The 25,976-nt window shown below is 41.9% G+C and overlaps 2 protein-coding genes across 2 annotated transcripts; both read left to right on the top strand.

Annotated features, from left to right (window-relative positions):
- Positions 1-54: 54 nt before the first annotated feature.
- LOC130122840 (exportin-5) lies at positions 55-20,914 on the top strand. Its single transcript, XM_056291882.1, has 33 exons — positions 55-225; positions 787-908; positions 1,024-1,096; positions 1,253-1,390; positions 1,982-2,164; positions 2,567-2,593; positions 2,741-2,926; positions 3,209-3,285; positions 3,382-3,426; positions 3,547-3,646; positions 3,811-3,894; positions 5,587-5,712; positions 5,806-5,896; positions 6,007-6,135; positions 9,679-9,794; positions 10,263-10,418; positions 10,561-10,602; positions 10,685-10,774; positions 10,935-11,134; positions 11,232-11,334; positions 11,538-11,719; positions 11,894-11,994; positions 12,146-12,239; positions 12,383-12,519; positions 12,714-12,811; positions 12,954-13,000; positions 15,667-15,773; positions 17,607-17,666; positions 17,944-18,038; positions 18,712-18,819; positions 18,964-19,101; positions 19,382-19,552; positions 19,822-20,914. Exons 1-33 carry the CDS (start codon positions 124-126, stop codon positions 19,966-19,968), a joined length of 3,675 nt encoding a protein of 1,224 aa, XP_056147857.1. The 5' UTR covers positions 55-123; the 3' UTR covers positions 19,969-20,914.
- A 3,711-nt stretch (positions 20,915-24,625) lies between these two features.
- On the top strand, positions 24,626-25,251 carry LOC130122514 (cystatin-like). Its single transcript, XM_056291446.1, has 3 exons — positions 24,626-24,823; positions 24,943-25,050; positions 25,174-25,251. Exons 1-3 carry the CDS (start codon positions 24,626-24,628, stop codon positions 25,249-25,251), a joined length of 384 nt encoding a protein of 127 aa, XP_056147421.1.
- The last annotated feature ends 725 nt before the right edge of the window (positions 25,252-25,976 follow it).

Here is a 25,976-nt window from a genome sequence, read left to right as displayed (position 1 = left end):
TTTTGTTGTTCGTGCACGCCGTTTTTTTCCCTCTCATGCATGCAGATCGTCGTATGCAAGTGCTTTGCATAAGGGTTCTACTTGGTTTCGTCTTATAAATATTCCCAGACACTACCCGAAATCATGGCTGATCAAGTGGCTACTATGTGCGATCAGCTTATTAAAGCTGTAAATGTGATGATGGATGCAGAATCAAGCGAAGTATACCGACTGGAGGCCTTAAAGGTAGCATCATGATGGGTTTGAAAGCTAGCTAGTAAGCATTTGTTAGCTAACAGACGCTAGTATTTATCGCTATTTTGATTTGAACGGAATAAGAAATGGCTAAATCCGAAAAGCCAGTTTTGCCATTAGCGTAAACCTTAGTTTAACAGTTTCATTAAGTTTATTTTGTTAACAGTAGCCCATTTAGCAATAATGATAGCTACTTAGCTAGCTAGCTTGCCGTGGTCATCAGCGCCACACTCGGTGCTGACTTTTAAGTTCATTAGGGCAAGCAGCACCGACGCCCGTTGGAAGTTGTAAATGAGACGAGTTGGCCATCAGTTGTTAACGAGAGCTGTAGTTATAAATAACAGCTTCGAATTTATTTGTTCGTGTGATGGTTAGTTGCTTAGCCGTGTTCACTATGGCAAGTAATGGCCCTGCCGATACTTTGAAGTCATCAGCCACAAAAATGTAATGTCACTCATCTAAATCCTACTTAGTTTTGCTAGCAAAGTTGTTGCAGTGTTGTTACAGTTATTCCGCTGTGTTATTTATCCGGCTGTTATTTTGTCGCAACAGTTTTTTGAAGAGTTCAAAGAGATGTGTCCTTTATGTGTACCATGTGGCTTACAATTGGCTGAGAAAGACCAGACAGCGGTTGTAAGGCACTTCGGTCTGCAAATCCTTGAACATGTCATCAAGTGAGTAAAAACACACAAGTTATACGAGGTGCTATATACCATGGTTACACGATAAAGCACTCTGCTTCAGACTCACTCTGCAATAATTGTCCTTTTCTCGTTTCTGTGAGAGCAGGTTCCAATGGAATAATATGCCACAGCAAGAGAAATTACAGCTGAAGAATTGTGCCATGCAGCTGTTATCAGATGTAGGTCTTCCAGGTTAATGGAGAAGTTTCCATTAATGTGCAGGAGCTGTCATTCAAATGAAATTCAACTGGCCGAACAATCTTTTAGATTTAAGTTAGTTTTCCAAACTACCATAATGAAGACGCCTTAGTAATGCTTGTTTTAAATCTTATAAGGGAACCCATTCCATCTTGGAAGAGGAGAGTCATATTAAAGATGCCCTGTCACGCATCATAGTTGAGATGATAAAGCGAGAATGGCCTCAACATTGGCCTGATATGCTGAAAGAAATGGAGACTCTCAGTGGCTTAGGGGTAAGTAACTCACAAACTTCCTTCATGTGCGCTTTAACTGCATGGTGGAATTTCCCTCTGTTTTGATTGCAATTTGCATAGGATGATGTAATGCTTCACATGCTAATGATGACCAGTATTTGACTTGTTGTGTTTGTGTGGCTTCATCATATGCTTGATCCATTGGCAGAAGGGCTAGCAGCACAGATCAGGGTTCATACTGTAATGTGAGTCCTGGAAAAGTAAGAGAAAATTGTGTCTTCCAGTCCCAGCGAAGTTAGAAAATATTTTTGATATTATTATTATGGACATTGTGTTTGTTATGAATTTTCCCCCTAACCATTTTTCCCCCAGTGAGTTTGGCTGCTGGCAGAAAGACCATAACCCAAAAAATATATCTTATATCTGACTGTTTAAATCAGCCAAAGCAAAAGTTGAGACACTTAAAGCAGCTGTTCACCCCAAAGAGAAAAATACTGTAATGTTTCAGTGCAAACAAATATTGGTTGTTGAGATTTCGTTTTTATGTCAGACTTGTAAAAATAGTGCAGACCTTGACTTAACTATCTTGATCAAACAAAATAAGTTCAAAGTTGAAATTGTCCCTCCTAGGAGGCTCAGACCGAGCTGGTGATGTTGATCCTTCTGCGGCTGGCCGAGGATGTGATTACCTTTCAGACGTTGCCCCCCCAGCGGCGCCGAGACATCCAACAGACCCTCACCCAAAACATGGACAACATCTTTAGCTTCATGCTGACCATATTACAGATGAATGTTGACAACTTTCGCAAACTGGTCAGTGGGTTCTTAAAACTTCAATTGCGCTGTTGATTTCTTTATGTCAAGGGACTGTAATCTGCTCCAGAAAGGGATGGTATGGGTGCAGGCTTTTGTTCCAGCTAAGCATTTTACATACGTGAGCCTGCTGATCTAGGTCCTGAGCAAAAACTCTACTGGTTGAGTATGAAGTGTAACTGCTTGGTTGGGAAGAAAGCCTGCACCCATACCGGCCCTTTCTGGAGAAGATAGCCCACCCCTGCTTTATTTGCTATTGAATCAAATTCAATGAGATGTAAGGAGAGATAAGCTATTACTTTTTGATGTTGCTGTCATTTTTTTGGGGGGGGGGGGCTTCATAAGTGAATAACTGAAGAATTAAGCTTTAATTTTCCTAATGATTTTTTTTTTCTTACTCAGAAAATAATACCTGGACAAGAATTGCAGGTAAGAGAATGTCTCCACCTCTCCTCTTGGGGGAAAAAAACCCCATTAACTTATCTTGATGATTTTAACAACTGTGACTTGACTCTCCCTAGAACACTCTTTTCACCCTCCTCTGTCTCCTCCCCTTCTCCATTCCATACTGTTCAGGCCAAGGCCCACTGTCGAGTTGCTGTGGTGACGTTGAACACACTTGCAGGCTACATAGATTGGGTGGCCCTGGCCCACATTACCAGTGACAACTGTCAGCTTTTGAAGATGCTGTGTCTGTTACTTAGTGAGACAGAGCTGCAACTGGAGGCAGTGGAGTGCCTGCTCATCGCCATCAGCAGGAAGGTTAGTCACAGGATAACACGTGTTGAAGAAGGATCATACAGCAGTCACATATGAGCCAGAACTTTAAACTAATAGCAGTGGCACATGTATGGTAACTTTCGAGTATGAAACTGGCAATCATTGACTGTAGAACCATAGATCTGATGCACAATTCAACAATGGTCTCAGTAGCAACAGGGAAAATTTTGCACCACTGTATGTACTAACAGTTGCCTTGTATGTTATGGGGATGAGAATATTATGCTGTATGCAGTCACTCATTGCTTTGTCATTCTCCCACAGGGCAAGTTGGAGGACAGGAAGCCATTTATGCTGCTGTTTGATGATGTGGCCATTCACTACATCCTTTCGGCGGCCCAGTGAGTATCTGGTCCAGCATGATTCATTGTATCGTCCCTCATCAAAGGTCCTGGCTTACCTTTTTTAATTACTGGCTTGTGTTCATGTGGTTGCAGGTCAGCAGATGGTGCAGTTATATGTAACGACTACTCTCCGACACAGTAAGTAATTCTACACATAGGGGGTTTGACAGTGATGAAATGGACCCAGAAATGGTCATGTTCATTTCAGCCTATGTGAAGGTCTGGTGGTTTGTAAAAACTGCTGTGTATTTACTATAGACCAGTGAAGACATTGGGAGTAGTGGAGAGACATTACAGCTTCCTGAAGAGACTGTGTCAGGTCCTTTGTGCCCTGGGCTCCCAACTCTGTTTATTAGTGGTGAGTCTATTAAGTTTTCAACAGGTAACAATGATGTGTTTGTCTGCAAAATCTATCATCCACACTTGTCCAGTTTTGGAACACTGACACAGACGTTTACCTTCAATGTACATTTTCTGCCCACGATTTTATGACATCTTAAAAATGTTACTTACTGTCCACAGGGTTCAGATGCAGAAGTAGAGGTTCCTCCCAACATCTGCAAGTACATGGAAGCCTTCTTGGCCTTCACCACACACCCCAGTTTGGTGAGGCTAATTTCGAAGGTTTTTTGATAGGCTTTACCATTGCTTAGATTGTGGAAAAGTTGCATTTGCTTGCCATATACTATTAACCCTGGCACCACCTTAGTTAAAGCAGCAGTAGACAACTTTTCAGAATTGCTCCCCAGTGTTTCCAAGTGGTATTGTTGTTTGCGTTGCTGTCACAAAGACAACGAGATCGCTTTCTGTTTATTAGCAGCCTAGCTACTGTTCAAAGCAAGAAACAACCATCAGAATCTCAGTTTTGACTAGATACCCCGATCCCAGCACTATGATAAATGCCAGCAGCCATACCAACATGTACCCTGGCTCTGCCAAATGATGGAAGCTAAGCAGGTATGGGTTTGGCTAGTACTTGAATGGGAGAGCTCCCAGGAAAACTGAGTTGCTGCCGGAAGTGGTGTTAGTGGGCCAGTGGGGGGCAGTCTTCCCTCTGATCCTAATAAAAACAACAAATATCAAATCCCAATGCCCCAGTGCAGTGACGGGAACACTATGCTGTAGGAGATGCCATCCTTCCGATAAGACATAAACAAGGTCCTGACTCACTGTGGTCATTAAAGATCGCATGGCACTTATCGCAAAGAGTAGGGGGTTCCCTGGTGTCCTGGCAAAATTCCCAACCTGACTCTCCCCATCTGGCCACCTAATCATCCCTCCGTGTAATTGGCTCAATGATTCCTCCCTCTCCACCTCAAGCTAATGTGTGGTGAGCGTTCTGGTGCAAAATGGCTGCCGTGCATCACCCAGATGGGTGCTACACATTGGTGATGGTTAAGGTGAGTTTTTCCCCCTTCAATGTGAAGCGCTTTGGGTGTCTAGAAAAACGCCATTTAAATGTAATGATTATATTATAAAGGCAGATAAAACATCCGGTAGTATTAATAAGTTGGCAGGTTGTGGTAATTACTGATCCAGTAGAAAGAATGCCAACTGAATGTCGGTTTGGAACCCTCTCAAGTCCCGGGTGTTATATCGATCTCTGTTTCCCCGTCAAGATCTGTTTCCCCTAGCCAGAGTTCAATAGAACACCGGGATGCTTGATTAACATAAACCTATCTTCAAACTAAGCTTAACCTAATACTTATCTTAACCTAATCATAACCAATAGCTAACCTGTTTCCACGTGAACGCTTTTGTCTGGCTAGAGGGAAATGGATCTCAATGGGGAAACAGTTCAATATAACGTGAGCTCTTTCCATTGAAGAGATGCCTGTCCGAGGTTCACTCTTGTTTTACCTCTGTTTCTGTCACTCTCCCTCTTCACCTTTTTGCCTCCGTTATTAACAGGGTTCTTTTTATCTTGCCGGGTAGTTTCCATCACCACTTCGGTTGTTCCATCATCCGCCATTTCCGCTACTGGGGATAGCTACCAGTAGCTTCCGGGGAAAACAAAAGCGCTATCCTCTTTCTACTTTGGCAACACAACACAATGGTTGACACATTTCCTTTGTGCCATAAATCGAGCCCTCATTTTCCTGTGAGATTGTACCCGTTGGCAGACAGAATTGCATAGTGAAAGCGAGGCTTTATAGGGAACCAATCTAAATGCCGATGGCATCATTATTCTATAGCCATTACACTGTGCAATCAACATTTACTTCATAATGCAGTTAAAGCAAAAATTTGTCTACTGCCACTTTAATTCCGTCCTCCAATGTTTCCTCTCTTCTCTAGTTTTTAAAGTTTTCCACTCAGATTACATGGGGCGCTCTCTTCAAACATGAAATTCTGTCAAAGGACCCAGCTGTGAAGGAGACGGCGCTCGAGTACCTCAGAGCAACAATGACCAACCTAGTCAAGGTGCTTGGACAGTAAACCATAGCAGTATTAGAAACCATTTGGAATTGTTAAATGAAAATAATATCCTGTATAATAATTCCTCCATCTCTCCAGACTGGCTTTCCTTCCAAGAAGGACAGCCCAAGCTGTGAGTACTCGCGTGTAGACTTTGACAGCGACGAGGACTTCAACTCATTCTTTATCTGTAAGTAGTGTTGATTCAGTTGTAGTTAGATTAATTCTTGATAATACAAGAAAGTTTTTTGTTGTTTTTGGTTTGTTCTTTTCCTTCATACTCTGTACTGATGCTCCCAGCATTCCGAGCGCAGCAAGGTGAGGTGGTGAGGGGCGCATGTCGCATCACTCCTCTTGAAGCCTTTCAGATGGCATCGGATTGGTTACAGTACCAAATCGCCAGCCCCATTGACACAGGGAACATCACCCGTAAGTGCAGTTTGTGCTCATTTTTAGCAACTTTTGTGTGTTGTTGGGCATAGAAATTGATTTATGTGCATGTCTCAGTGTTGGTCATTTTGGCTGTAGCGATGATTCCCCCTCCCCATCTGCTTGTGATGTGATTAGTCTTATTAGTAAAATGTGCAGTGATATGAAATTGATTTTGGGGGGGGTTAGATTCTAATCTAACCCACTGGGGTTAGATTAGACAAAGAAGTGAAAGTGATTGCAGAAAGAATTTTTTGTTTTCCATTTCCACTAACAACTTAGGCCGGGCTCACACTAGATTATTAACACTAGAACGACCAAGGCCGTCATTTTGACGGTTTTGGATTTTCAAAGTTTATTACCTTTGTCGGGGGGGGGGGGGACAGACCTGCCGCTGCCTGAATGCTCCTAAAATTGCATATATTTGCATTAAAATTAGTTTTAAATCAATTGCACAAAAAAGTTATAAGATCTACCTAAAACGACCATGAGCTGCCAAAAAGACTGCTCGTAATTTGCCCGTGATCGTGTGCGTCATGTCACTATTTATGACGTGTTTTGGTTGCACGGTTTCCTTCACGAAGTTCATTGCTCTGTCCTAGAAACACACTAGCGTTCTCCAGTGCAGAGTAATAGTCTAAACTTGATTTGTGATTAATGCCAACATGTCTGGTTACAGACACCGTTTCAGAAGCACCATGACTACCACCGAGGCATTGCAGTATTTACAGGCGTTGGACAGCGGCCATTTTAAATTGTTTGAAAAATAGTATTAAAAGTTGTTAAAATGTTAATTTTGGTGTCAATCGTTTCTTAACAGACATACTAACATATGTAATGCATTAATATCTTAATTGGGTATTTATCTTGACAGAATATAGAGTTTAAAAACCATGGGCGGTCATGTTGATGGCCCATGGTCGTTCTAGTAGTTTTTAAGTTGTTTGTGACTGTTTCGATATTGATTTTCAGTTCTTTTTTTTCATTTCACTTTTTATAGGCCTTGTTACGTTTGTTAGAGTAGCAATATGTGTTTTCTATTTTGTTTTTCAGGTAATATTTTCACTTTTTCAATTTTGCTATTCAAGTTCTACCATGCGTCTCTGAAGTTTAAATTGTTTGAAAATAGTATTATAATTGTTAAAATGTTAATTTTGGTGTCAGTCGTTTCCTAACAGACATACTAACATATGGAATGCATTAATATCTCAATTGGGTGTTTATCTTGACAGAATATAGAGTTTAAAAACCACATCATTTTGACTGCCCGTGGTCATTTTAGGTAGGAGTGAAATCCTGGTCGTTCCAGTGTTAAAAGGCCAATTATAACCCCAATTTGGCCATGTCGACTTATTTTCAAGATCGTTGAGAGTCTGTATCAGTTTTGGCAAAATAGAGCAGGTCAACGTGGACAGTTGGCACATGTTGTAGAGTGCGGACTCTGCAGATTCATATTGCTTGCTGCCCGATTGAACCTTTGGCCAGTCAAAGCTGTCATGATGACGTCGGCCATTTTTGATTTTTATGACTGGAATCTGGACAAGTCTGAGCTTGTTGGAAAGTGTGTGTGCCTATGTGACTGCAGTCGTAACTAGTGTGCTTGTCTACAACTGCACTCCATGAAAGTCACTCGTTCAATGTGTGATGAGATCTTTTCCCAGTCAATTAGGACTTAAAAAGTCGCCTCATATGTGCCCGATTTCAAGTCAAGAGCTTAGTCATAATAACTAGTAAAACACAGAAAGTTGCATCAGTTCATCTGGACACAACATTTGAGAGAGAAACGTTTCATCCCTCCAGATGTTGTGCAGATGAGCTGATTCAACTTTGTGATTATTTTTTTTTAATCTGGATTATTGAGCATGCATAAAGACAACTGGTAAAAGAGTTTTCATGCATCTTGATGTCTTTGAGTGCTCAAGATAGGGTTGCCAATTAAGCAACTTTGTCGCCAGATTTAGTGACTTCTTGACCTTCCCTGGCGACTAAAAAATCTTATCTAGTGACAAATTTGGCGACTTTCAGGGTGTCCGGGTGGCGTGGCGGTCTATCCCGTTGCCTACCAACATGGGGATCTCCGGTTCGAATCCCCGCGTTATCTCCGACTTGGTCAGGCATCCCTACAGACACATTTGCCCGTTTTCTTTCGGGTGGGAAGCCGGATGTGGGTATGTGTCCTGGTTGCTGCACTAGCGCCTCCTCTGGTCAGTCGGGGCACCTGTTCAGAGAGGAGGAGGAACTGGGGGGCAAAACTCCTCACTGTCAGGTGAAAAGAAGCAGCTGGCGACTCCACATGTATCGGCGGAGGCATGTGGTAGTCTGCAACCCTCCCCGTATCGGCAGAGGGGGTGAAGCAGCAACCGGGACAGCTTGGAAGAGTAGGGTAATTGGCCAAGTACAACTGGGGAGAAAGATGGGGGAAAATTCCCCCCCCCCCAAAAAATGGCAACTTTTCACAACTTTGGCAACCTCCATTCTCATTGTCGAGTAACAGCAAAAATCATCTTTCACCAATTTGTGAATGACGTCACGTCTTCCTTTCCAAGTGCTCTAGCCTTGTCCACATTTAAAAGTTAATGATTGACCTATGTAGAATCAGCCACTTTAATTATGCAGAAGTAGATGTTCTACACATCTAACAAGTACTATGCAGCTCGGCCAATGTCATTGGATTCATTTTGGTCAGCTGATGAAAGCTTATCCCCACAAAACGGTCAGTCATTTAATAGTTAGTTGATGATGATAAAAATGAAAAAACAATAACAAAAAGAAATATAAAAAACAATGACAGTTACCTTTACACCACCCCCACTTGTCTTCCCCACCCCGCTCCTCCAAAAAAAAAAAAGACCCAAGAACCAAAAAAAAAAGCCAAACTGCATAGAGGACGGAATACCATTCAGCTACATAATGTATGCAAATTAGACGTGGTTACGTGTTGTGTGACGTCATCACATAATCTAGCAACTTTTAGCAACAGCCAATAGCAACTTCCGTCCATTCATCCATTAGCCAAACCGCTTATCCTGCTCTCAGGGTCACGGGATGCTGGAGCCTATCCCAGCAGTCATTGGGCGGCAGACGGGAAGACACCCTGGACAGGCCGCCAGGCCATCACAGAGCCCCCCCCCCCACACACACACAAACACATTCACACCTAGGGACAATTTAGTACAGCTGATTCACCTGACCTACATGTCGTTGGACTGTGGGAGGAAACCGGAGCACCCGAAAGAAACCTACACAGACACAGGGAGAACATGCAAACTCCACGTAAAGGCCGACCTGGGACGACCCCCAAGGTTGGACTACCCCAGGGCTTGGACCCAGGACCTTCTTGCTGTGAGGCGACCACGCTAACCATTGCGCCACTGTGCCGCCCCCAATTGCAACTTCTTGTGACGTTTAAAAAAAAAAATGTTTTATTTACTCATTATTATTATTATTATTATCATTATTTATTTATTTTTAGACATGTTGGATTCTCATTTTTCCCCTTCTCTTTCTCACCCTCCATACTCTGTCTTTTTCTCACTCTTGTAGCCAGAATGCCCGATGGCCGGTGCTCTCTCCTCTCCCCATCAGTGGTCAAGTGGGATGCCATGACAGTTTTCACAGAGTGTGTGGTCACCCAGACTTTGAAAATTCTGGACGAAGAGGTACAAGAAACCATATTGTGAAACAGTACAAAAAATTATTTTCATAATGCTGATAGTTATGATCATAATAAACCAGCATTAATTTGTATAGCCATTCTAATGCAATGGCATTGCTTGATTTGTAATTATATCAAACTATATTTGAATTCACTTCCCTACACAAATCTGTGATGAAATTCATTGAGAGCTCGGCATTGTTTTGTTTACAAAGGGGAATTTTAATTCAGTCAGTTTTCATAAATTTAATTAACACATTGGTTTATTTCATTGTTTAAAACAACTTGGATCATACCTGTCTTATTTTTTCTGAATTCCAGTTAGAATCAAAGGTTCATTTTTAATTGTTGGATCATTTTTGTTATGGAAAAAAGGAAAAAAGGTAGCTGACAAACCGTTTTCATCAGTATTTTATCAAGGAAAGTATCACTGAGTAAAACTTGCCCTTGTCTTCTGCCTCTTGTTTTATAGAAGCTGCCCATAGACCAGGGCATAGAGCTCTTGCAGGCTGTGCTGGACTACAACACCAAAGACCCACTCATCCTATCCTATGTCCTCACCAATGTCTCTGCCCTCTTCCCCTTTGTCATACACAGACCTCAATTCTTGCCCAAGGTCCTCTTCAAGGTCAGCTGAGCCAGTTTTTGGTTCCTTATGTATTGGATGTATTTATATGACATTTTATAGGTGTCAGGGACGTGGCTTCTGTCCGTCTCTCTATCTTTTTCTTTCGACATTGCATTGAACTGTGTTTCCCAATTCCCCACAGCTGTTAACCGCCATCACCTTTGAGGTTGTCCAGGAAAACAAGGTGAATTGCAGATGCAGGAAGAAATTCCAATCTTTATTTTTTTTCAAAACCAAGAAATGGACATCTCACTCATAATTTTTAGGCACTCCGGAGCAGAGCCGTAAAGAATGTCAGAAGACATGCCAGCTCTTCCATCATCAAGATGTGCCGAGACTACCCACAATTCATTTTCGTGAGTGAATGTCCTTGTGTTGCTTAAGTGAAACGAGGCAGCATGAGGGCAATCATGTTTGTTCACAGTTGACAGCAAGTACACATGTGTAACTCTAATACCCTTTGCTACAAGGTTTGATAAGTTTGCTAATGAGTTTCATCTGCCTCTCTCCCCCAAGCCTTGTTTTGACATGCTCTACAGCCATGTGAAGAAGCTGTTCTCCAGCGACGGCTCATTGACTCAGATGGAGAAATGTGCGCTAATGGAGTCCCTGGTGCTTATTAGTAACCAGCTCAAAGACTTCGACAAGCAGAAGGCCTTCCTGGAAGAACTCATGGCCTCAGTGGTTACACAGTGGACCTCGGATGAGATAAAGCAGTGCGTTATTTTCACACATATACTCTTTCCAGCAAATGCCCTGAGCACCGTATGTTGTTATGGAGATTTGAGTGCTGTCTCTCCCTGCCTGTCTCAGTGTTTTGTGCGACCCTGCCCTGTTCCTGTCCTTTGTCGGTGCTGATCAAGTGATCAGCGAGCAAAACAAAGAAGCGGACACAGTGGTGATTAACAGGACACAGGTACACTTGTCTGTGTTTGGACTGTGTTTGTATGTGAGCTCAAATCTCCTCCTGAGGTGTGATCAGCTCATTTAGCCTTGCAGCTTATGTATTTTACCTGTTCTTTTCTTGATACATGAGAAGTGGCTCACATTGTATACATCAGCCAGCGGCACTTTATATTAAATGGTATCTTCTAATCTCTGGCCTCTGTTTTTGTCCAGTTGATTTCTTGGTTGTGCACCACCTTAGGGGTGGTGAAGAGGGCACGCTGGCCAGCAGACCTGGAGGAGGCCAAGGCTGGGGGCTTTGTGGTAGGTTACAACCCTGCTGGGGCTCCCATCTACCAAAATCCCTGCACCAATCTGATTCTGGCTCTACTGCCCAGCCTCCTCACTCTCATAAAGTAAGCTGATCTTGCTGTGGATTCTGTACGTGTCTCTGTGTGTCCAGCTAGGTTTCTCAGACAATTAATAACTATAACATTAATGAATATAACTGTATTGACAGTTTTACCAATATCCTCCTTATCCCTCTGTTTATACTGATTCTATTGTCTGATTCTCTCATCTCACCCAAGAACTCATAACAGCCTGTTCATGACAGAAAACATGGCCCGTCTGAGTGAGACCTTCTCCGGAGTGCACGAGTTGTTAGATGTGGATAAGAACATAGTTCTCGGTGAGAGATGCTTACATTGCTAAGGGTTCAGCTCTTTATGAATTTCCTTGCCATTGTTGTTTTGTCACTTTACTGCCCATTATAAGCAATCCTCTGGGAACACTGTTGTGGTGAGGGGAAAAAAAACAGCTCAATGAAGTGCTTTCTATAGGTCTTCCTCAGCCTCTGCAAGACATCGACTCTCCAGTGTACAAAACCAACCTGGAGCGTATGCAAGGATTTTTTGGGACAGTGTATGAAAACTGGTAAGAGAAGGGCTGTAGCAGTATAGTTTTCTTAACTTTGATTCTTTTCCATAAGCCACCTTCTCTATAAATCCTTTCTATTGATTAGGAATTATCCTTGTCTCTTTTATAGAAAACATTATTTCTTCTTTTGCTCTACCTAGCTTCCATATCCTGGGGAATGCAGGTCTATCCCTTCAGCAGGACTTCTACACCATTGAGGGTTTGGCTGGAAAAATAGTTGACTCCGCCTTTTTCGTTCTCGATCATGTGCCTGACCACAGGCTCCGGCTTATGATTCATATCCTTACTTTCACTTGGGTCTGTTTGATCTGCTAATCATCATGTTTTCTGTGCTTTATACAATGGTACGCGCATAGAATGCATGAAGTTTATTGGCCTCTTGTACAGTCCTGGGCACTATACAAGTTTAGTAAGTTACCGAGAAAAAGCTATTGCTCAAATATGACCAAAATTTTTCCTTAACTTTTGAACGTGTGTTTGTGAAGCAGCTGGTGCTATCATGTCCTCAGGAGTACCATGAGAGTCTTCTCTGCCCCCTGCTGGGACCTCTGTTAGTCTACATGATTCAGGTCAAGATCTCTGGAGTTTCCTTATGTGTGACAATCTCATTATCCTTGTCAGCAATGACACATTGTTCAGCCAACGCTATTTTGAATCACTATTGCTTTGATGCCAATACTCATATTTTTGCTTCTGTCTTTGGTATTAAAGAGACTCAATGTCAAGTGGGAGATCATTAACCTGAGGAGTACTATGAAGTAAGTTACTTTGTATGTGCTCACATAGATGGGTAGTCTAAGTCATGTAATCATAAAAAATATGATAATTGCATGCCTGTGACTTTAATTGTATAACAGTGAACTAAATGGGTAAAATTCATAGGTTTATATAGGTATAAGAAGGTAAATATTACCGTAACTTTTTCACCAGTGCTGGACATTCGTGTTTTAATGACAGCCATGTGTATGAAGATTTTTACTAGTTCCCTTCTTTCTTAAATGGTTGCTTACTGTCGAAATCAGCTAGTTTAGTGTTTAAGTTGGAAAAAAGCCTGCATACACATGGCAGTTTGTGGCACAGTTTCCCACTGCTGTTTTAAAATGATGCCTCTTGATTCCTTTGACATGACTGTAAATTCAACCACTTAAGGATAGTTTCACAATTTCAATCCTAGAGCACATTAAAACATTGTCAGGCACTTCAGCATTGAGAAATGTACCACATGGCTGAATCTTCTCACTGGGCTTCAACTAGTCCAAACATTTAAACCTTCCACAACCACATGATGTCTCATTTTCAAAAAGGGGAAGCTCACTGTATAGTCATACAAATCTTCATTTACTTTTTCTTTTCTTTTTTTAAAATTCAGAATACGTTTGGAAAAGGAGCAAAATCTGATTTGATTTGAAACTTCTCTATGCTAGTACGCAAGTGTTGTAGTGCAAGTACACCCCAACCATGTGAATACTTGAGAGCAGCTCATGTAGCATTAGCTACAGATGTGTACTTCCAGAGATCAGCACAGATTTAGCAAAGGAAACAGATTTGCAGAAGTGCAAAATAGTCATTTTAATTTGATATAATCCAACATATCCAATGACCGTGTACCCTGGGGAACTCTGTGGGGTGCACCGCAGGAGTATGGGATACTGGGGCAGTTGCTACAAGCCATCCAGTCCTTGTATAACCAAAGTGAGAGCTGTGTCTGCATTCTCGGCACAAAGTCAAACACGTTTTCGGTGGGTGTCGGACTCCGCCAATGTTATCCCTTGTCTCTGATTCTGTTTGTGATATTCATGGACAGGATCTCAAGGCACAGCCAAGGTGAGGAGTGTATCCGTTTTGGGAACCTCAGAATTGCATCTCTGCTCTTCGCGGATGATGTGGTTTTGTTGGCTTCATCAGAACGCAACCTCCAGTGCGCACTGGGGCGGTTTGCAGCTGTGTGAAATGGCCGGGATGAGAGTCAATACCTCCAAGTCTGAGGTCATGGTTCTCTACCGGAAAATGGTGGATTGCTCCCTCTGGGTTGGGGATGAGTTGTTGCCTCAAGTGAAGGAGTTCAAGTATCTCGGAGGTCTTGTTCACGAGCGAGGGTAGGATAGAGTGGGAGATTGACAGGCGGATTGGTGCAGCATCAGCAGTAATGCGGACGTTGTACCGGACCGTTGTGGTGAAGAGGGAGCTGAGCCGGAAGGCAAAGCTCTCAGTTTACCAGTCAGTCTTCTTTCCAACCCTCATTCATGAGCTTTGGGTAGTGACCGAAAGGGTGAGATCACCATTACAAGCAGCTGAAATGAGTTTCCTTCGTAGGGTGTCTGGGCTCAGCCTTAGAGATAGGGTGAGGAGCTTGGAGTAGAGCTGCTGCTCTTTCGCGTTAAAAGGAGTCATTTGAGGTGGTTCGAGCATCTGATTAGGATGCCTCCTGGGTGCCTTCCTTGGAGGTTTTCCGGGCACTTCCAACTGGGAGGAGACCCCAGGGTAGACCCAGAACTCGCTAGAGGGACTACATGTCCAATATGGCCTGGGAATGTCTTGGGATCTCTGGAGTACCCTACTTAGCTTGCCGCCACTGCGACCTGACCCCGGAGAAGCAGCTGATGATGAGATGAGATAATCCAATATATAACGACTTGTGACTACTGTAAGCTTCTTCTTGTCTAAAAGTAGATATTTCAATGTTTCTTTAAGCCTTAAAACATTGCCCCACTGGACTGTATTGAAGCCTAGTGAAAAGGTTCACTAAAGTGATGTTTCTCAATACTGAAGCGATTGATAACATTTTTTTTCCTGTATGATTCTAAATGAAACCCAACATTTTAATGAAGTCAGAGTTATCAAAGAAAATGAACCTACCCTATGTCTACATGTTTGATGGGTACCTATGTCTGAACAGAATATTCTTTATGGGGCGTCAGGGTAGCATAGCAGTCTATTCCATTGCCCACCAACATGGAGGATTGCTGGTTCGAATCCCCGTGTTACCTCTGGCTTGGTCGGGCGTCCCTACAGACACAATTGGCCATGTCTGTGGGTGGGAAGCTGGATGTGGGTATGTGTCCTGGTCACTGCACTAGTGCTTCCTCTGGTCGGTTGGGGCGGCTGTTCAGGGGGGAGGGGTAACTGGGGGGAATAGCGTGATCCTCCCACGTGCTGCATCCCCCTGGTGAAATTCCTCACTGTCAGGTGAAAAGAAGCGGCTGGCGACATCACATGTATCGGAGGATGCATGTGGTAGTCTGCAGCCCTCCCCGGATCGGCAGAGGGGGTGAAGCAGAGAACGAGACAGCTTGGAAGAATGTAGTAATTGGCCAAGTACAATTGGGGAGAAAAACGGGGGGAAATCCAAAAAAAAAAACAAAAACCCATATAGTCTTTACAATTAGCATTGAACTTGACCATCTGTCTTCATTTTCATGTTCAGTGATGATGATGCTGAGGAGGTTGTATTGGAGGACAGCCAGGTAACCCAGGAAATGATGGAGGAGCAACTGGTGCGCCTGCTTACCAAAGAGATTCTTGACCTTCTCAGTAAGTATGAGTACTCGTGTATAATATTACTCTAACTGTGAAATTATCCTTCATACTGGTGCCTTTAATGAAGAATAAATTGTTGCTTACTTGGGGCCATTGATTCAAATCAAAGTAGTGGTCAGTATTTATTCCTTCATTGGTTTGTTGTTTTGGAAAACTCCATTTGTATGGCATTTTTGATTACCAAAAATGTTAAGTCATTTGTCGCTTTTCATTTCTGTAGTTGTTTACTACCATCATGTCTGAAAACAATGTAAAATGCTGTGCATTGTAGCAGACAAGACCTTCTTGTAAGTTCCACTTTTGTGTTTAAATACTATACTGACAAGACTGATACACTCTTAACATTATTGAAAGTAGCTTTTCTATGTTTTTTTTATTTTTTATTTCTGGTGCTGCACTCAGATGTGGTACCATGAATTATGACTTTGTTGGGGTTTTGTTCAGGAATGTATCTTCAATGATGGTTTCTTCTGTATTTTGTCAGTTTTGTGCTGTTTTAGCAAGCTAGACAATAGACCATTTAACTGTGTGTTGCTGGTAACAGCCAAAAAGAACTCCTCAGCTATTTAGGGCTCGGGTGATAAATCTTTCACTGAACATGATCACACACAATACAAGGTAGGACTCGAGATGACCAGTAATGACGTGTTGGAGCCAATTAGTGCTCAGTTGTATCAATAGGAACCAATCTTTGTTTGGTTAGGTGTACCGCCTGGAAGGTTAACCATTTTTGACCACACACCCAGAGACACATGCTGAGGCAGCTTGTTGCTGCCGTCATTACTTGTGGTTCTGGATTTTACTGTTTGTTTGTCTTTGGAAATACGTTTGGGTTTAATGGACACTAACAATAAATGGACGCAGTGTTCAACTGGCAAGTCAGTCTCGGACTTTGGTTCATCAGACACGGTAATATGTGCGTCAATTACGCTATCTGTGGTGCAACACCTTAACGGCTTAAAGCGTCGACTTAGCCTCTATAACAAGTGTGTTGTGTTTTGCTGAAAGACAAAGAATAGAGTTTATTACAACAGCTATAACCAGCTCACATTACATGAGTGCTGTTGACAGGGAACCACACTTGTCAAGCTTTACACCGACATTGAAAATTTGTTTCTCATCAGTTTTTGATTGGTTTATTGGCAGCGTTACTGTTACTAAAATAACTGTAAAGCAGTTTCTTGTGCCCTGTTGGTGGGGAAAAAAATTATACCTTGTGAATGAAGGCAAAGTTGCAAAACCCCCAATATTGATTTGGATCTAGCCAGGTGACTATACACAAACTCTTTTTATACAGGTGATGATAACCTTTTCTTTTTTTACTGGCATGGAGTCTACTACTACTTTTGGCTACTCCCTTTAGGGAGTTGCCACAGCGACCATCCGTTTCCATTTCTTCCTGTCCTCTGCATCTTCCTCTGTCACACCAGCCACCTGCGTGCACCTGCATGTATTTTTATTGGCATGGAGTATTTTCAGAAAATGTGCCAGTGAAGTCACTGATGGTGCACATTTTAAATGGCACCTTTTTCCTCCTCCTTTTCTATTAAAATAGAAGTGCAGGATACCTGCCATCTCTCTCCTCTAAAACAGTTTACCTGTCTGTGCACAGAGGGACAACAATAATTCCCCAAAGACACTGAGCTATGAGTGATATTTAGCCATTACTGTATTATCAATGTATTGAAAACTTTAAAGGGTAGGAAATGTGGCATTTCAAGAACATACCAGTTGACCTCCTGATCAGCCTTTATTGTACTAAGACCTCTTGGGAGCCTAGACATTGAGTTTTCAAAAGACCCTAATATTGCTGTCTTCCCTTTTTAGCTGCGAGCTGCATTTCCCGCAAAGTGCCTGAACCAGCAGGGAACAAGGAAGAAGGAGATGGTAAGTTTCAAGGGACAACCCAGAAAGTTGAATCAGTTCATCTGGACACAACGTTTATTACATTTATTTCTCCCAATAAACGTTGTGGTCAGATGAACTGATTCAACTTTCGAGGATTACCTTACCTGGATTATTAAGCATGCATCAAGACAGTTTCAAGGGACAGATTTTGAATCTAATATTGTTGGTATCATTTTGTTTCTAAAGAGTATGTTTACATTTCCTGGTGATTATGATGATGAGTGTTTAATTAATGTGTGAAAATGTGTTCCTCTAGATGAAGAAATGATCACAGACTTGCCTCAGACAGTCTCCGCTACACAGCCAACAGATGAGCTAACCGAGCTGGGAAAATGCCTGGCGAAACACGAGGTCAGTCTCAGACACATTACACAGCTTCCATAAAAGACAATATATTATGGCTGTCACCAGTAAATGAATAAGTTTTAACTTAATAAAAAAAAAACCTTGATGTAGTCAGTAATGATGAACAAAAAGAGGCAGGAGCCAAGAAATAAAAGAAAATGCCCGAAGTTTGGAACCATTTTCCACTAAAATGCAAAGAAGAAGTGGTCTGCAAGCATGCAAAGCTAAACTTGCCTACCGCAACGGCATAATGTCCATGTTGCAGCACCTCAACAGAAAGCATCCTTTGTCCAAGTTGATTTGAGTGGCGCCTTTCTGTTCACTGAAGGTCACCGTAAGAGAGCTAATGGAACAGGACAATACAAGAACATGGACCGGATATAAAAAAGCATAACGCAAAGAGGGGAGCTATTACATTACATTGGGCTACAGGAGGGACCAGAATGTAATCTGTAGGCCAATGAATCTTACATTGTTGCTCTTGAATAAAATGCTTAAACATACTTTTTTTCCCTATCCAGTTAACTCATAATCGTAATAATCTACAGGTTACTTGATTACCAAAAGAGTTATTAGTGATCAGCCCTACAATATATACAGATGTTTCGCATGTTTTTGGATTCCAAGTTTCTTTTTGTTTGTGTTTCCTTTTTTCTGATTGGTTATTTTGTTGCGCCAGGACATCTACATGAATCTGTTGACCTTCTCCTTCACCTCGCTGTCATGGAAGGACGCTAGCATCTGTCACCGCACTGCTTCCATGGTCTGCTGGACCCTGCTGCGACAGGTAACACACCTCAGTTTGAAGTCTTTTTTTTTTTTGTGAATAAAGTTAAAGGGTCATTTTTTAAAAACACATTTTTCTATATGATGGTTTCAGTGAGTTACCTCATAAGCTTAGTTTTCATTTGCTTTTTGTCTTTGTTTTCAGGTTGTAAGCTGTAGCCTTCTCTCTGAGGCAGTGGTGTGGTTCTACACCAGTGTTCTGAAGGGCCTGCAGATGCATGGGCAGCACGAGTTCTGCAACAACACACTCACACAGCTGGCCATGCTCATCTACGATAACTTGGTGAGTCTGGAAAAACTCATTCTTTTATGATTTGTTCAATTATTATTGTTTTTCTTTGTCTGGTCCCGTCTACCTTTTTCCTCAATACCTTATCATACCCTTTTCCCTGGCAAGTAGGACAGAGCAGTAACAATCTACTTACGCGGAAGTTATTTGAGTTAAATACAATCCAAAAAAATTCAAAGTGCTATCTACAGGACTTGGGAAACAGTCTTGCACTTTGCAGCTGTTAAACATCCCGACCTCACTCCCTTTGTGTGTGTGTGTGTTTGTTTTCTAGCGGCCGCGCTACATGGAACTGAGAAATGTGATGAACCAGATCCCTGACATCAATATGGAAGCTCTGGAACAGTATGATCACAGGTTGATGGACCCCAACCCCAATGCCCAGAAAGTCAGCGATAAGAAGAAAAAGGACCAGTTTAAGAAACTCGTTGCTGGAGCTGTGGGGGTAATGCCAAGTTTTATCGCTGGAGGGCAGTGTTTCTCTAATATCACCACTACGCGCTGCATCTGAACGCACTAGTGTGGCAGTGTGACTCATGGCACAGAAATGATTTGGGCCATGTTGTAAATGTTCTGTGTTAGGTGAAGAAATTGTTCGGAAATTTAACAGGGCTACAAACTTTGGTAAAACTTCCTCCGTGATGAAATGTATTTTGTTTTTACAGTATCTCATTACAGATATGTTAATATCTTGTGTCTCTTCTTGGCCCACAGAAAGCCCTGTGCCAGCAGTTCAGAAAGGAGGTTCATATCCGGAATCTTCCATCCCTCTTTAAAAAGCCCAAGCCAGAGAAAGACGTTATGAGCGAAGAAGGCTTGGCTCTGGAATCTCTCTTTTCTCCGGAGTGTGGAAACCTTTAGGATCACATAGAGGCTCCAATACACATACTGGACCACAGAAGCAGTCGTATGTACACACCAGACTTTCCCGTACCTTTCTTTATACAGGGCAGTGCCAGCCTGGATCCCGTGTCTTGTCACCATGCTCCCGTTTTTGCTCTTCCTCCGTCATGCTTCTGCGATGTCCTTACTTTGTTAATCGCCCATTTTTTTTAAATTTTTTATTTTTTTGGAATCAGAATATTTTATTCATCCCCAGGGGGAAATTGGGTTACATTGTTTGGTTATTTGGTTATTGTTTGGTTAAATTGAGTTATATTGTTTGGTTATTTGGTTATTGTTTGTTTAAATTGGGTTAAATTGTTATTTGCAATCTTTTCACCAGTTGTTTGAACCAGTTGTTCATTAAAGTCAAGTCAAGTCAGTTTTATTTGTGTAGCCCAATATCACAAATTTGTAGCCCAATATCACAAATTTTGCCTCAAGGGGTTTTACAGCAACAAAACATGTAAATACCATTCAATGTCAAACACTTTTTTTTGACAAGGAGTGAGTTCTAGAAAGCAGATTAGGATGCTACATAGGATAAGAAGTTGTCTTTAAATTTGAATCACTGGACGGCCTGAATTCTGTTGCTGACTTTGCTCACAGATGCATTTTTGATCTTTTTCAAGGGTTCTCTTGTCAACAGTATATAATTTCTATGAGTCAAATTAAGCATAGTAAATACAAAGCAGGGAATCACACTTGAAACCCCATTTTGGATTGAAGGATTTTAAAAAAAAATAAAATTAATAAAGCTGGCGTACAAGTAATCCAGTAGGTTAATTTTAAAATGGTATGTGTTTTTGAGTTTGGAATATTCCTCGGCTCCCCAGTTAATTTCAGACCTCGACCTTGGCAGGTATAGTTTTGAAGCATAGAGGCTGCAGGAAAACTGAGATGCTACACCACCCTGGGCTTATATATATATATATATATATATATATATATATATATATATATATATATATATATATACACTACCGTTCAAAAGTTTGGGATCACCCAAACAATTTTGTGTTTTCCATGAAAAGTCACACTTATTCACCACCATATGTTGTGAAATGAATAGAAAATAGAGTCAAGACATTGACAAGGTTAGAAATAATGATTTGTATTTGAAATAAGATTTTTTTTACATCAAACTTTGCTTTCGTCAAAGAATCCTCCATTTGCAGCAATTACAGCATTGCAGACCTTTGGCATTCTAGCTGTTAATTTGTTGAGGTAATCTGGAGAAATTGCACCCCACGCTTCCAGAAGCAGCTCCCACAAGTTGGATTGGTTGGATGGGCACTTTTTTGAGCAGATTGAGTTTCTGGAGCATCACATTTGTGGGGTCAATTAAACGCTCAAAATGGCCAGAAAAAGAGAACTTTCATCTGAAACTCGACAGTCTATTCTTATTCTTAGAAATGAAGGCTATTCCATGCGAGAAATTGCTAAGAAATTGAAGATTTCCTACACCGGTGTGTACTACTCCCTTCAGAGGACAGCACAAACAGGCTCTAACAGGTACTATTTAATGAAGATGCCAGTTGGGGACCTGTGAGGCGTCTGTTTCTCAAACTAGAGACTCTAATGTACTTATCTTCTTGCTCAGTTGTGCAACGCGGCCTCCCACTTCTTTTTCTACTCTGGTTAGAGCCTGTTTGTGCTGTCCTCTGAAGGGAGTAGTACACACCGGTGTAGGAAATCTTCAATTTCTTAGCAATTTCTCGCATGGAATAGCCTTCATTTCTAAGAACAAGAATAGACTGTCGAGTTTCAGATGAAAGTTCTCTTTTTCTGGCCATTTTGAGCGTTTAATTGACCCCACAAATGTGATGCTCCAGAAACTCAATCTGCTCAAAGAAGTGCCCATCCAACCAATCCAACTTGTGGGAGCTGCTTCTGGAAGCGTGGGGTGCAATTTCTCCAGATTACCTCAACAAATTAACAGCTAGAATGCCAAAGGTCTGCAATGCTGTAATTGCTGCAAATGGAGGATTCTTTGACGAAAGCAAAGTTTGATGTAAAAAAAATCTTATTTCAAATACAAATCATTATTTCTAACCTTGTCAATGTCTTGACTCTATTTTCTATTCATTTCACAACATATGGTGGTGAATAAGTGTGACTTTTCATGGAAAACACAAAATTGTTTGGGTGATCCCAAACTTTTGAACGGTAGTGTATGTGTGTGTGTGTGTGTGTGTGTGTGTCTTTGGACTGTGGGAGGAAACCGGAGCACCCGGAGGAAACTCACACAGACACGGGGAGAACATACAAACGCCACACAGAGGATGACCTGGGATGACCCCCAAGGTTAGACAATCCCGGGATTCGAACCCAGGACCTTCTTGCTGTGAGGCAACCGTGTTAACCACTGCGCCACCTTGCCGCCAAAGTCATGTAGGTCAGGTGAATTAGCCATGCTAAAAATTGTCCCTAGGTGTGAATGTGTCGTCCCTGTGATGGACTGGCGGCCTGTCCAGGGTGTCTCCCCGCCTGCCGCCAAATGACTTCTGGGATAGGCTCCAGCATCCCTGCGACCCTAAGCAGGATAAGCGGTTTGGATAATGGATATATATATATATATATATATATACAAAACTTTGTTAAAAGAAACACTCAATGGTAGGGAAAGTGCCAGTGAGTCAAGTAAATTCTTTATGAGACAGTACAAGCCTGTTTCATGCCATAAGCAATCATCGGCTGTCAATACATTTTATTTCATGCCATAAGCAATCATCAGCTGTCAATAAACGTATTGACAGCTGATGATTGCTTATGGCATGAAAGAGGCTTGTACTGTCTCAAAGAATTTACTTGATTCACTGGATTATATATATATACCTGAAATTGGCTGACTGGACAAGATGATATTCAGTTCTTAAATCCCGAAAGATTTGCCATTGGCACCTCTGGTACAACGTGCCCTGTTAGGATAACAAATCTTACCTGGAATGCACTGACAAATTGTTGCTCTAGACTCGTATAAAGTATTCTAATAGAGCAATATTTTGTAGTTCTTTTCAAAAGCTTAATGTTATGGATCATGTCATTTTGTAAAGGCAATGATACATTGCCTTTCAAAGGTCCCCTGAAATGGCACGTAGAGCACCGCAGAAGTCTACAATTTGATGTACGAATATTTGAATGAATGGTCGGATGGGATTTTGTCCTGGAACCATACTCCATGTCTGATTTGACTAACAAGCAGTAATGGCCTGGCATTTTTAGAAGAATGTGGATATAAACATGCTACTTTCCACTTTGAGTTTAACGGTAGAAGGTCACTTGTCTTCTCTCACTCCCAGTTCGTTGGGACATTTTTGTTTTGTAAGTGCAGGATGACATAACTAAAAAAAAATTGTATTCATTAGGAAGGGAAAGAAGTTTTTCTTATATTCTTTAATTTTGTGTTTATATTTTTAATCTCTAGATTATAGTGTTAAATAGATGTGAATTAATTCACAGGATTGAACAGAGACTTTTCATTTCCTGGAACCTTTAACAAACATATCGCCACATTTCACTTTAATCACAACCTGTTAGGCCCAAGTGCTGTTTTGAATTGTAGTGCAAGGACCCACAACCATTTGGTGCCAAAACACACGGGTTATCAGTCCAGGACCCGTGCTACATTTAATGGCTTTTGAAGACCACCGCCAAGTAACCCGGTCCGCGGAGCAAGATCCATGCCGTGTCTGTGAGGCCCTGTCTGTCCATAGGTGATGCTAACAGTTGATGTGTAAGCTAGGTACTACAGTAGTCCAGATGCTTACCTGCTTATGCCTGCATGGGATGTCTGATGTTTTTTTCCACCTGTCTCTTTGGTTTTTCACCCGTATTTCCAGCTATGTATGAAAAAAAAAATTAAAAAAAAGTTAGCCCTACATTCCTTCATTGTTAAAGGGATCATTTTGTTTTTGAGGTGTATGTCAAGTGTTTTTGCTCTTACGGCGCTGCCATAGTGAAGTGCTTTTTGATGTATCGTGTCAGTTGTTTCCAAATAAACGAGAGGTATTTCCTCTGTTGTGGCAAAGTTTGAGCCTTTCTCTCGCTCTCTCCCTCATGTGCATTCGGGAGTCTTAGAAATAGATGGTCATGTTGTTTTGAACTGTTACCAATTTAAGTAGGACTGTAGGACATTTTGGGGAATGTTGATTTTTTTTAATATAACCCCCCCAACCCCCCCCCCCCGTTTCAGTAATGATTGTTTGTTCACATGTTGCCATGTTTTTAAACACTTGTTTAACACTAGAAGTGGCTCGTGTGCAAAGAACAAATGTAAAAGTGCTGTGCTGTTTATATTTTGCCATTTTTGAATAAAAAATGGTTTGATTAAAGGCACAATTTCACTTCTGTCATGTTTCATTTTAACATCAAAAAAATGTTTTTTCGTTTTGATTTGTATTTTTGCCTATTTTTCCTTTTTTGGTTAACGGGTTACTTCATCTTAAATTTATGAAATGTGATTTGGGCATATGTTTCCTCATCGCCACGTAAATTAGGTTTCACTTTATTTGGCACGCGCTGCGTCGCACAGGTGCGCGGATCAGCGAAGCACATGCAGGTGTGTGTGTGAGTGAGTAGCGTATTGGTATATATAAGCCTCTGTTGGTGCATTTTTCTGGGGAGTCCTCCAACCATGGTCCTGTTCATTGGCTTTTGCTTGTGCTTTGTCGCCTCCGGTCAAGCTGTAATGACCGGTGAGCCGCACGCCGTCCCACCGAACAGGACCGACGTGCGGAGGGAAGCGTTGTTCGCCCTCCGTGAATTCAACCGAGACAACGTCCAGGACGAGTTTACGTACAAGCTTCTCAACATCACGTCAGCCAAAACTCAGGTAAACCCTTCCAGAGGGGTCCTCCAGTTGAAATGTAAGCGCATGGACGAAATACGGGAGAACGTCTTGTTAGAGCCGTGCACCTCTTTTTGTTTGTTTGTGTGTGCGTGCGTGTATAGGTAGTTGCGGGAATTAACTACATCCTAGACGTCCAACTGGGACGCACCTTGTGCAAGAAAAGCGACTCCACTGTCGCAAAACGGTGCATTTCTCAAACCGTCACCAAGGTAAGTGTTGTTGGTGGTGGTAGTAAAATCCTCCTGAGGGGAGACTGAAGAATAGTTATGCGAATGAGGGAGTTGAATTAAAGGTTGTATATGTGCCATATTTTCTTTTGTTTTGTTTTTCAGAAACTTCAGTGCCACTTCGTCGTTACAGAAATCCCATGGAAAAACGCGACTGAAGTTACCAAGCGAAAATGTGGTTAAATCTGAACTAGAATTGTTTTTATTGGTGAAGGCGGCGCAAAGTAAAACTCATAATTGTTTATTTTTTGCCCCCCCCCCCCAAGCTGTGTGCGCGCGCGTGTGTTGCTCGCGCTCTGACACAGTAGGATATATGTGACGTCACACTGGTTTTAGTTTGTCCGCAGTAGTTGTACTCATGTAAATTCAGTTGTACATGTTAATCATTTTGATATCATGTGTCACTATAGCCAACTCTGTTAAAGCCTGGCCACCGGCCTGCAGTCTTGCTGTGATGTGGTGGTGAATAAAATGATGGCTGAAACTGATCTTAAGCAGTGATTGTCATTAGGCAAGCGACTACCAATTTTGAGAATTTTCAAATCAGTTTGATACCGTTTGTGTACCATGTCAATTTGCCAGCATGAAAAGAGGCGGATAAACAAGAATCTGCAAATTAAAAAAAAAAAGGTGGGTGAAGTGCGTTCAGGTGCATTTGCCCACAACAAAACCGCTGGTTGTAAGGGTGTGGGAGAGATGGCGGTTATGGCAAATGAGTGGCTGGGGCAGCTTTGGCAGCTGTAAGGCTCTGGTTGCGTGTCAAGCTCATTCAGACACATGGCCTCTAACGGAGACAAGAGTAGCTGCGCCTCTCTGCACTACGCCAGTGTCCAGAAGGGCTGTGTGTGGAGGATTACAGGCATTTTCAGATTACTGCTCAGCAAGACTGAACGGTCTGCTGCTCTGAC

This window comes from Lampris incognitus, chromosome 13 (genome assembly GCF_029633865.1).
Source record: "Lampris incognitus isolate fLamInc1 chromosome 13, fLamInc1.hap2, whole genome shotgun sequence".
Classification (NCBI taxonomy): domain Eukaryota; kingdom Metazoa; phylum Chordata; class Actinopteri; order Lampriformes; family Lampridae; genus Lampris; species Lampris incognitus.
This window is presented reverse-complemented; position numbering and strand designations above follow the sequence as displayed.